The sequence below is a fragment of the Oryctolagus cuniculus genome, chromosome 13, assembly GCF_964237555.1.
Source record: "Oryctolagus cuniculus chromosome 13, mOryCun1.1, whole genome shotgun sequence".
Taxonomy (NCBI): domain Eukaryota; kingdom Metazoa; phylum Chordata; class Mammalia; order Lagomorpha; family Leporidae; genus Oryctolagus; species Oryctolagus cuniculus.
Genome location: NC_091444.1, coordinates 13,816,810 through 13,828,910, shown reverse-complemented (window position 1 = coordinate 13,828,910; position 12,101 = coordinate 13,816,810). Strand labels below are relative to the sequence as shown.

The 12,101-nt window shown below is 38.9% G+C and overlaps 1 protein-coding gene across 12 annotated transcripts in view; it reads left to right on the top strand.

Annotated features, from left to right (window-relative positions):
- Window positions 1-12,101, top strand: part of DENND1B (DENN domain containing 1B) — a 342,830-nt gene that overhangs the window by 261,162 nt on the left and 69,567 nt on the right. For all 12 annotated transcript variants that reach the window (XM_070055063.1, XM_070055064.1, XM_070055062.1 and 9 more), the window contains 2 exons: window positions 4,385-4,441; window positions 5,284-5,391. In XM_070055063.1, coding sequence (XP_069911164.1) covers window positions 4,385-4,441; window positions 5,284-5,391 — 165 coding nt within the window. The remainder of the gene's footprint in view (window positions 1-4,384; window positions 4,442-5,283; window positions 5,392-12,101) is intronic.

Genomic DNA, 12,101 nt, shown 5'->3' with positions numbered 1-12,101 from the left:
CTTTAAAAAAAAAGTTTTTGCGTGTAAAATGTTTTACACCAAAATAAACTCATACTTTTAGTTCCATTTTCCACAAGTTTTTGAAGTTCCCTCATCCATACTGCTACACGTTCTGTTTAAAAAAAATATTTCAAAGGTTACATTTCAGGTAGGGAAGCTAGGCTACAGAGTTGACTCACAATTTACCAAATTCCAAACTTTCTGAAATTTCATCAAAAAAGCAAACTAGGAAGAGTTAATCATTTTGCCTTCGAAATACCTGCCTCTGCTGTCTGTTTGGTTTTTTCCAACTTTGCTTCGGAACCTCTCTGAGTAGATCACCATCTGGTAGGTTGATTTAGGATAAGATTTTGAAGAGATTTTTTTCACAGTGAAATAGCACACATCTGCCATGTGAAAAACCAAACTAATGTTGAGCCATGTTCCCATATTCATTTAATATTCTTAAGAAGATTCATAGATAACAGTCCCTCATTTTATTCCTGGAGTGAGCACTCGAAGTTCCTCAGTCTCAGAGAAATTACATTGTTTTGCCAAACGTGTGCTTTCTCTCCTTTATCTCATTCATGTTTTTCAGAAATCACAATAAATCACGCATATTCAAAACCTTATTCGTTATTTAAAAATTTATCCTAATCTATAGGTGCTTTTATTCTAAAACCTTCTCTGAAAGGCAATAAAATCACTCCAAATCTAAAATTCTGAAACAGGAACTTGCCATAGCAATTCAGACAGCACTTGGAACCCTCTATACCCTATCAGAGTGCCCGGATTCAGGTAGCAGCTCCACTTACGATCCCTGTGTACTGCAGATGCACACGGCGGGAGGCACCAGGTGACAGCTCACTCAAACACGTGGGAGATTCAGATTGAGTTCCCAGCTCCTGGCTTTGGCCTGTTCTACCTGTGGCTATTGCAGGCATTTGGGGAATGAACTAGCACATGGAAGATCTCTCTATGTCTTTGTCCATTTTAAATAAAAGGAAATTAATATACTTTTTAAAAATTCTGCTTTTAGAAGTATTCATTAAATGGATTTCAGGCAACTCAAGGTCTTTAGAATATACTTAATTACCTTTAAAAATTTTTTTTAATTATTTATTGGAGAGGCACAGAGACAGACAGACATAAAGTTCTCACTTACTGGTTCACTCCCCAAATGCCAGCAATGGCCTGATTCAGGGCCAAAGCCAGGAGCTAGGAACTCAATTTAGGTTTCCCATGTGGCTGTCAGGGGTCCAGCTATTGAGTCATCATGGCTGCCCCCAGGGTCAGCATCAGCAGGAAGCTAGAATCAGGAGTGAAGCCACACAGTGAACCAGGTACTCTGACAAAAGATGCAAGAGCCTCAACCTGTGTCCTAACCACTATGATAAATGCCCAGCCCTGTTCACTTTTGTCACTTGCCTTGTGATCATGTCATACAGCAGTTGAGGTATGAGGAAGGTAAATAAGTCATTTTGTGATATCCATAGTTGTACCTGCTCGTTTCCTAAACTCTCTATGCTAAAATTTCTCCTTTGGCCACAAACTGCTATGAACAGAACTCTAAAATTCTGTTGTGTGAGTTTAATAGAATTGATTTACCTTGATTTTCTAAAAATGGTGAACTTTTAAAAAGTAGGAGCCATGTGTTTGCCACTTTTTCAGTCATTCAAAATTATTTGTGTGCCTATCGTGGACAAGGCCTAGTACTCATCATTGCAGTTAGAGCTGGGGTCACAATGGGTACTGGAAAGGAGATACTGCCCTGGTCCTGTATTTGTGTCCCTATCTCTGCTCTGTGCATAAGTACTGAATATGTGCTTGTAGAAGTAAATTATGAGCTTGTTCTGTGTTTATAACATTTCTATACTTATCTCTGTGCTTAGAATTTTTTGTGCTTTCTGTACTTGTGCTTTTCTGTACTTGCAGATGATGTAAAGCAAAGCAGAGCTGACACACACACTGTCTTGTGCGTCTAATAATTACAACCAAGGGAAATGCATATTGGATTTTGCTAAAAGGTTTTTATGTCATGTTTTTTTGCTAGGACTTTGTATCTTAAAGTATTAGTCAAAGTCATTTTCTTGGTGCATTTTTGTAGAGTACTTGTTACTGAGTTCAGCTTGTAAGTTGAAAAGGCTGGGTAAAAACCTGTACTCCATTTAGCACAATACATATTTAAGTGAATCAGTGCATGAATTACAAAACCTAACAGTAGATTCAACTATATACATTAAGGAGCATCTGAAAGATTAGTGTCATCAGATGGATTAGAAGATATCTAGGTAAACTAGAAAAATGGTCAAATGTGAGCAAAGCAAGGATAGATAAAAATTCTAGGAGATGGTAGCTGCAGCATTTTGTCTGGTAATCTACCATTTGTACCTAATGAAAATACAGAGATCAATATAGAACTCTTCAAGTCAGTTCTTTACAAATAAAATAATTGATTTGAAAATATTTTACCAATTTTTAAGAACCATGAGTTATATAATTAACTTATCTGATTTTCTTTTGCCATGTATAATATGATTTGGTTTTGATTCATGAACAATTAATAGTTATGTAGTTCAGTTCAGGATATTTCTGATGCATTTGATATATGCCAGATAGTGTCCTGGATACCAGAGAAACTTGTAGAGAAGAGATAAGAGCCTCCCCCTTCAGGAGCTTGGGAAAGACATGTATTTCCCCTCCTAGAGGACCTCAGGGAAAGCAGGATGGTTACCTAGGGACAAGGGCTTTCCATTCAGAGTCTTGAGTCTGCACGTACCCAGGTTCTGTGTCAATACTGAGGATCCGGAGGTCTTCTTTTTGGTAAAGCTTAAATTCAGTATATGTCTTTTTGGAAACTTAATTGCTCCTCTTCTTTGATAAAGGAAGTTGAACTTTATAATTAAATAAACCTGGACTTGAATCTGGACTTTACAGACTTATTTTTCTTGAGTCACCTTCCTTACTTGTAGGATGTGATAACAATTGTAATACTGGGCCCAGCTCTGTGGCGTAGTGGTTAAAGCTGCCACTTGCAGTGCCGGCATCCCATATGGGCACCAGTTTGAGTCCCGGCTGCTCCGCTTCCCATCCAGCTCTCTGGGAAAGCAGTAGAAGATGGCCCAAGTCTTTGGGTCCCTGCATCAGCGTGGGAGACCCAGAGGAAGCTCCTGGCTCCTGGCTTCGGACTGGCGCAGCTCCGGCCATTGCAGCCAATTGGGGAGTGAACCAGTGGATGGAAGACCTCTCTCACTCTCTCTGCCTCTCCTTCTCTCTCTGTGTCTGACTTTCAAGTAAATAAATCTTTTTAAAAAAATTGTAATACTAATCTCATAGAGTTGTTGTAACTAAATGAGATAATATACTCTAAACACCCAGTATACAGTCATATAATTAGAAAACACAAAACACATGTGGTTTCCTTTCCTCTCCTCATTTTACTTTGGCTACTGTGTTTGGGAATTTAAGTGGAGCAAAAGCTAGATTTAAAGAAACATTTATTTATTTATTATTTATTTGAAAGGCAAAGAGACAGAGACAGAGAGCTCTTCCATCCTCTGGTTCAGTCCCTCCAGTGTCCTCTACAGTGGGAGTGGACCAGACTGGACCAGCAGCCAGGAACTCAGTGTAGTCTCCCAGTATGTGGCGGAGATCTGTCCCCTGCTGGGTTCCAGAGTGCGCATTGGCTAGAATCTGGGATTGAGGAGGAGCCAAGATCAGACCAAGGCACCCGGGCACTCCGCTGTGGATATGGGTGTCTCGACTTGCATCTCAACTGCTGCATCAAATGCCTGCTCCTAGTTATCTTTAGATGAGTTATGCCCCACGCAGTTCATAGCACGACCACCCTGAAAGGCTGGAGCTGGCTTCCAGGTGAAACATGAGAATAGCCTTTAAATTGTTAAATGACTTTTGATGTTTACCAGCAAGACTGTATATGAAACAACCATAACGTTAAGACTGTCCTGCTAATAAAATATGTTTCTACTTGTAGAAGCACTTTCATAATGCTTTGGAAAGTTGCTTGAGTTTCTTTTCTCAAACAACTTGCTGCTGGGTCGTGCTGTCACTTCTCTGTGTTTGGCACAGTTCCAAACTAAGAGTGGCTGTGACTAATCTGGTGAATTCTCCTTGTTTTCTTTAGAGCTGAGGAGGCAAAACTGCTCATGTTACCCTCTGTATGATATTTGTTTGCAAATGAAAACTAACCATGTTTTCACCAACTCACTTAGGTCTAAGAGGGTAGTAACGGGTATGGTATTCCTGAAAATACAGTGAATATTACAATTTTTTCTCTATATAACAGGAGTTTTAGCAACTGCAGTTAAATGTGATATTTATATACTTACTCTTTATATGGTTATAGAACCGCCCTGACCTGGACACATTTATTATCATTTTTTAGGCAAAAAATCATGCGAAGCTGGGCCTGAAGGAAGTGAAGAGTAAGCTAAAGCATAAGGTGCGTTCTCCTCTCCTCTTCGTTTTACCTGGATCCTCGTGTTAGTCTGAAGCTTAGGCTTTACAAATCATATGAGTTTTATGTTTTTAGTGACTTTGAAATATGCTTATCCCTTTGTTCAAGAATGTGTTTTTCAAAACAGTCCTGCTGGCAACCCTGCCATTCTGTATGCATCCCCTGAATACTCTCTCTACTGTTTGCATGTTTTATCAGAGAATGTGGAGGTCTTCAAAGCTGCTTTAACAGGATGTATGGTTTCATAAAGTTGATTGCCTTGATATCACAATTGAAGTTCTTGCTTCAAGATGGGAAATATTTTTAAAAGATATTTTGTTGTAGAACGAATCCAGAAATGCTATCATTTGCTTTCATAGACTCTTTCTGACAGTGATTATTTTAAATTAAAGAATGTTGCTAATTTACAAAAGACTATGTATGAAAATTTGTGTTTGATTCTAGAAATATTGCAGGCATATAAATATGTATGTGTATACTTATGGGTGTGTTTGAGTTGATTAAGCATTAGATCTCTACAGATTTTATTAACAATTATTATATTTTGAATTTTTTACCTTTAGAGAAAACATACTACTTCAAATTGCCAATGTAGTAATGAAGAGCATATTATCTTCATATAAACTTTATCTCAGTTATTCATAATAATCAAAGATTATTTTGGGGGTGATTAATTCATATTATAGAAAAATGAATCTTCTCTCTACATAGATCCTTTAAACTCAGTATTATTGTTTGCATGCATGTGAGATACTTTGGTAATCAAATAACTGTAGCAATAAAAGGAGTATTTTTAAATAATTATTTGCATATTTTGTCATGTGTAGGAAAATGAGGAAGATTATGGTACCTGTTCTGGTTCTGTGCAGTATACACCAGTTTACACATTACATGGTGAGAAGGGAGAAAACCTACAAAAGCGTAAGCTTGCGCAGGTAAGATCGCTTACCCTTTTTACCTCCACTTTTTAATTATATAATTACAATCAATAATTTTGGACCCAAGTTTTTCCACCTTATAAAAGAAAACCTGCATTTTGGTCAAGGAGAGGAGCCAGTGGAATCTGGAATGCTGTAAGGGGATTGAGAAACTGTGCTCTGGATGTCAGCTTCATCTGAAGTGCTCCCAAATCCATGAATTTTTGAGAGCCGACATGATGCCACGAGTAGAAAATTGCACACCCGACCTCTATGCTGCATCACAGTCCAAGTGCAGGTGCCCTATAAATAAGGTTTAAAATCACCTTCAGGCTATGCATGTTCAGTGTATATGAAACGTAAGTGAACTTCATTTTTAGTCGTGGGCCTATCCCCAAGATACTTCATTATGTATATGCAAATATTCCAAAATCCCAAAGCTCCTGAAATCTGAAATACTTTTGGTACCAGACATTTCAGATAAGGGATACACAATCTGTACCTTAAGTCATGTCCTCATAGAGTTTCTAGTTACAATGAGGGAAGAGAGAATTAAATGTATGATTTTCATAGAGTGTAAACAGCTTGTTGATGAACAAGAAATGTGCAGTTTCCTGTATGACGAAAATAAAATGAAACTCATCCATCCATGGGAATATAACCATTAAAATAGTCTATAGAAATTAGAGGATGAACACAGAACACAGATGCTCCTCAACTTACAATGCATGTAAACTGAAAATATGTCAAAAACGCGTTTAGCACACTGCCCTCCCGAGCGTTCTAACTTTGGCAGCACAGGGCACTGTGTAGTTTTGGTCGCTTGCACTCCAGATCACATGGCTGTCTGGGAACTCTGGTTTCTCGAGGGAATATTGTTCCACATACCACTAACCCTAAAAAAGACCAACATTCAGAATTTAATGCACAGTTTCTACTGAAAGCATATTGCTTTCTCACCATTGTAAAACCAAAGAATTGGGAGTCTGACTGCCGTAAACTGCAGACCTCTGCGTGTCTTTTTCTGCCGTAAACGTTGAAAGCTTATGCTCACTTGCTGATGCTACTCCGAAAGTTGTCCCGGCGGCAGTGTTCAGAAGCATAGCTGTGTGTCTCCAGTTTAGTGCAGTAAGTATGCTTCTGAAGGTTAACAAAGCAAAATATGTGTTTTTCAAATAGTATTTTAAGTCGCCTTAGAAAATTAGCTTTAAAAATGAATTCTTAAGTAGATTATAGTTAAAAAGTGATACAACTGTCAGTAGCTGCAAAGATTCATTTATCATAGGTTTACGGATGACAAAGTTGGTAACTAGAGTGGTAAATCACTTGTGTTAAGTCTCATAGAGTAGCAGAGGACAAAATCTCATCTCCAGTGCTCACCGGGCCTCCCGGCTGGGCAAGCAATGCAGAAACGTCACAATAAAGCGCCTCTGTGTGTCTTTGTTTTAGGCATTCTGTGCTGCTGCAACAGAATGCCTGAGACTGGGTGATTTATAAAGAACAGAACTGTATCTTTCACATATCTAGTGGCTGGGGAGTCTAAGATCAAAGCACTGGCCTCTCTAGCAAGTGCCCTCTTTCTATATCATCCCATGGTGGAAGGCAGAAGGTAGGGAGAATAAGAGAGGACCCAGCTTGCTCTTTTATACCACGAGGGTGGGGCATTCAAGGCCTAATCCCCTCTTTAAAGATCCTATGTCTAGGCCGGCACCAAAGCTCACTAGGCTAATCCTCCGCCTAGCGGCGCCCGCACACCAGGTTCTAGTCCCAGTCGGGGCACCGGATTCTGTCCCGGTTGCCCCTCTTCCAGGCCAGCTCTCTGCTACAGCCCGGGAGTGCAGTGGAGGATGGCCCAAGTGCTTGGGCCCTGCACCCCATGGGAGACCAGGAGAAGCACCTGGCTCCTGCCTTTGGATCAGCGCGATGTGCTGGCAGCAGCGGCCATTGGAGGGTGAACCAACGGCAAAGGAAGACCTTTCACTCTGTCTCTCTCTCTCACTGTCCACTCTGCCTGTCAAAAAAAAAAAAAAAAAAAAAATCCTATGTCTAAGTACTGTTAACAGTTGGAATACGCTTCCAACATGGCTTCTGGAGGGACCCAGGATTCCAACCATTGTGGTATTTAACAGTGGGAAAGCGCCTGTGAAACTGTACAGAAAACTCATTCTGTCATTCAGTACCTACCTACTGGGTGCCAGGCACTTTTCTTGATACCAAGGATTATCTAGAAGGAGAAACAGAAAGTCTCTGCCCTCACTGGACTACTTTGGTAAAATACGCCTCTCTGATGTCCCATGTATTCAGCCAGTGTTTTTATAGGTTAGAATTGCCTCATTATAGCATGGTGGTAATGGTTGATTGTGTGATGTAAACAAGTAAGCCCTTCAATAAAGTAATTATGGCGTGAGTGTAGAAACCTTTTCTGGCCACTGCTGTTAACTGGAGAACATGTGTTAACTTGTAAACTAATGATGGATTTGCCATTGATTTTTCTTTTTTTTTTTCCCTCATAATTAGTTAGGTTCAATTCTTGTCTGTTCTCAAGCTTTAACATCCTAAAAGCTTTTGAAAAATATATATTGTCTTTCTGTTAACACATTTAGCTTATTTATACCACACTGATTAGATTTTATGTGAATAAAATGAGATTTTTGTTGCCTATGAGTACCTTCTTACTTCTGTTACTGTTTCAAACTTTAAGATGAAAAGAAATCATTTAAATCAGAGCAATGCCTTTCATAATGGCAACATTAAGAGAACTAGTTTCAGCTCCTCATATTTTAATTTTTAAATCTATCTTTTCTTTATTATGATGTGGAATTTCTATTATAATTTAGTACCAAATAAATTACTAACTTTTTGTATTAATTACCAGAAACAAAATTTATTTTGTATTGTGTTCAAAGGTATACAACATGATGTTTTGATTTTCATGTATGACATAAAGTTATTACTAAACTCAAGAAAATTAGCATATCCATCACCTCAGAGCTACTTATTTATTTATTTATTTATTTATTGGTGTGGTAAGAGCACCTAAAATCTACTCCTCTAGAAAATTTCCAGAATACAATACAATATTATTAGCTACAGATCCTCTGACAGAGAAAATTTTATTAGGTTACAGAAAACCCTTTGAGATAATAGGTTTCATGCATTGTAACATACTCTGAATTCTTAGGGCCTTCACTTATTACAATATCGTTAATTCTGTTATCTCTATTTGTCAGCGTTTTATGATTTTCAAGTAGATGTGAGAGAAATGATAACTAACAAGAATTGGGAGAAATAGAGTTTATTATATAAAGAATTCTAACATATATTCCTACTTGGTGTATATGAATTTGTTAAACCTGACATATTTAGAATTATGATGCAGATGTTAATAGTATTTCAAAAATAATCTTAAATTTTCAAGGGATAAATATCTGAGCTTCAGGAAATACATATGCCCATTATATATGTTTCTTTCTGTACATGTTTCCCATTATATCAATTGGTATATATATGTATATATGTATTTTAACAGCTGTTTAAATTTAAGAATTTTTTTAAATTTGAAAGCAGGAACACATACCTACAAACAGGCAGAGACAAAGATCTCCCATCTGCTGGTTCACTCCCCAAATGCCAGCAAAAGCCAGCAAAAGCCAGGGCTGTGATGCACAGAAGGTGGAAACAGGGAACTCCATCTAGGTCTCCCACTTTGGGGGCAGGGACCGAACTGTTTGAGCCTGCTGCTTCCCAGGGTGGGTATTAGTAGTAAGCTGGAATCAGGAATAAAGCTGAGATTCCAATCCAGGCATTCTGATGGGGGGTGCAGGTCTCCCAAGTGGCATTCTAACCAGTATGCCAGATACCCATCCAACAGCTAAAATTTTTAAGGTTCAAATGTTCAATAATTTTTACCTCATAATATTTATCTATAATTTAATATTTTGATTGTTTTCTTATGCATGTTTTGAAAGACAAAGAAAGACATTGGCTCATTCACTTAAATGGCTGTGATAGCAAGGTCGGGGTCAGAGCCAGGGACTGGCGCCTCAATCCAGGTCTTCCATGTGAGTGGCAGGAACCCAAGTACTTGAGCCATCACTGTGTCCTCTCAGGGTCTTCATTGGCAGGAAGCTGGAAGCAGAAGTTGGAGCTGGGAATTGAATCCAAGTGCCCTGAGGTGGGGCATTCATGTCTTAACTGTTAGGCTAAATGCCTACCCACTGTTTCCGCTAAATGAATTTGATCATTTTATTTTCAGCTCACATCTATACTTATCAAAGAGTTAAATTTTTAGCCCTCTCACAATTGTTTTTCCTGCTCCTTCTGCCTTTGAATTTTATGCACTGCAAGGCTCCTAGAAACCATGCTTTATCTCAATACTAATTTTACTTCTTTGAGCTGATAGTTATATTGCTCTGAAATGAAAGCCAGTTTGTGGCCAGCAGCATATTAGTAAAACCAGAGCATGCAGTATTCAAATTGAATTGTCATCTAGTCCTTGATTTGAATTATCTACTTACTTTTGTAGTGATTTATGGTATTAGCAAACTCACATAAATTAAATAATAATTTAGGATATTTAGCATGAGGATACAGGTATTTCTTGGAACATCTGAATACTAAAATGTATGTAGGCCTCTCATAAGATTGGAAGAAAAATCAGAGGAGAGCATCACCTTCTTTCTCCTCCCCTCCCTTCCCACCTCGCCTTTTCTCCTCTCCCTGTCCCCCTTCCCTCTTCTCTCTCTGTCCCTCTCCTTCTCTCTCCTCTCCCTGTCCATCTCATTCTCTTCCTCTCCCCTCTCCCTGTCCTCCCCTCCTCTCCCTTCTCCCTCTCCCTCTCCTTCCCCTTCTGTCTTCCTCTCTACCCCAGCTCCTCTATCAGCACCTGAGTGATTTCTTGTTTATTCTTTGTGCATTCTGTAGACTGGTTTTCTCTGTTTCTCTGTGCCCTGATAGACCTTTTGTAGGCTTCCAGTTGAAGCAGGTACTATAAATGGACAATTCATTTGAAAATCTAATTACTTGGGAAGAATACAGTTGGTTCCCTTGGACCAGAGCTTATCCTTGGTTCAGTGAACTCCAACTGGAGCAGCAGGGGGAGAACCACATTACCGAGGACACTGGGATGGCAGTCAAGTGAGAAGAGTGAGCAAGGGAAGCAGTTCTCAGAGAAGAGGCTTCAGGGACCATGACAGTGTCTCATACCAACTACTTCCCATTGCCTTATGATGCTATTTGTGAAAAAATCATCTTTGCAAAAACCCCCCAAAAAATCTATAGTTGTGATTTCCTAAAGGATTGGTCTTTGCCAATAAATCTGAAACTTGGTAAATTTATGATTATCATTAGTTCCCACATGAGAGTTGAGCCATTTAACACAAGTTTTAAAAAAGGGTACAATCCACAGTTTGCATGTTGCACAAAGAAATCAGGAGGGATCGGCCACTGGCTACCACCTTTTCTCTGCAGTCTGATAATGAAGAAATAGCCTTGATTCACTTTCTGCAGAGAATCCAGTTCCATTGATTCAATTGAATATAATCTGTTATGTTATGGAAGAGAGAAAGTTGATACTGGAGGCAGGAACATTACTATTTTTTGCTATTTACCAAATTAGTGAGTCCTCTTACCCCCAGTTCTCCAAATATGAACATATTAAGATTTTCAATTAAATATCTAAGTATTTCTAGAAGTTGTAAGATGTGGTTAAAGTCAGAATCAATAAATATTTAGGGAAATTATTGATTCATAATTTGGCCATTTACAAAAGAATCATAGACAAAGATTAAGCTTTGTTAGGTAATACTTAAGGCAGAGAGAAAGTAAGTGTAATAAGAAGTTGTTAAGCCCACTCCCTTGCTTAACAGTCAAAACAAGGTTTTCTTTTGTTTTTGTGTTGAGGTCACTCAGAAGTTGCCCACTTTAGGAAGTGAGGTAGAGCCTGTGTGTGCACAGGTGAATATGACGTCCTGTGAGTTCACATTCTGGTTGAGGTCCCCAGTAGAGACAGCCAATAGAGGCAAAGATCTCTGTTTTAGGGGAAAAAAGTTGGGGTTTTTGTTTTTGGTCTCTTTTATGTAGTTTTTATTATTCAGAATGATCAGATTCATTATTCTCTCCATCCAGCATGGTTTGGTTTCCTCAGTGTTGACCAAGCTTGCACGGGGGAGTTGAATCAGCAATAAATAAATAAATAGGTAGATAGATAGATAAGTAAGTAAAATGTGTAAAATACACTCATTTCTTCCTTCTGTAAAGCTCATGAAAATGGAAGAGTCACCTCAGTTTTTCAGCATAAATGTGCCAAGAGGAGCCTTGTTCTAGGTCCCATCAACCATCTGATTCATCAGATAAGCAAATTCTCCTAAAAGAGTCGCCATGTGGTAAATTTAATTACCTGGAAGCAGTGTTCTGTAGGGGCCTTGGAACTTGCTGACCAGGTGATTCACGCGCTCTTACTACCAGTTGCCAACCTCAAGGTTTATGGAATTGAACTTATGAAAGGGTACTGGAGGAAGCCTTGGAGTACCTAGGGAAGATGGACAGTTTTCGGGACAGCCGGCTGTGTGTGTGTGTGTGTGTGTGTGAGAGAGAGAGAGAGAGAGAGAGAGAGAGAGAGAGAGAGAGAGAGAGAGAGAGAATTATGTGGCTCATTTTAAACTCTCAGCAATCCAATCGTTATCCCTATTTTTCAGATTTAGAAACAGTGAACCTAACGATTAAGAAAT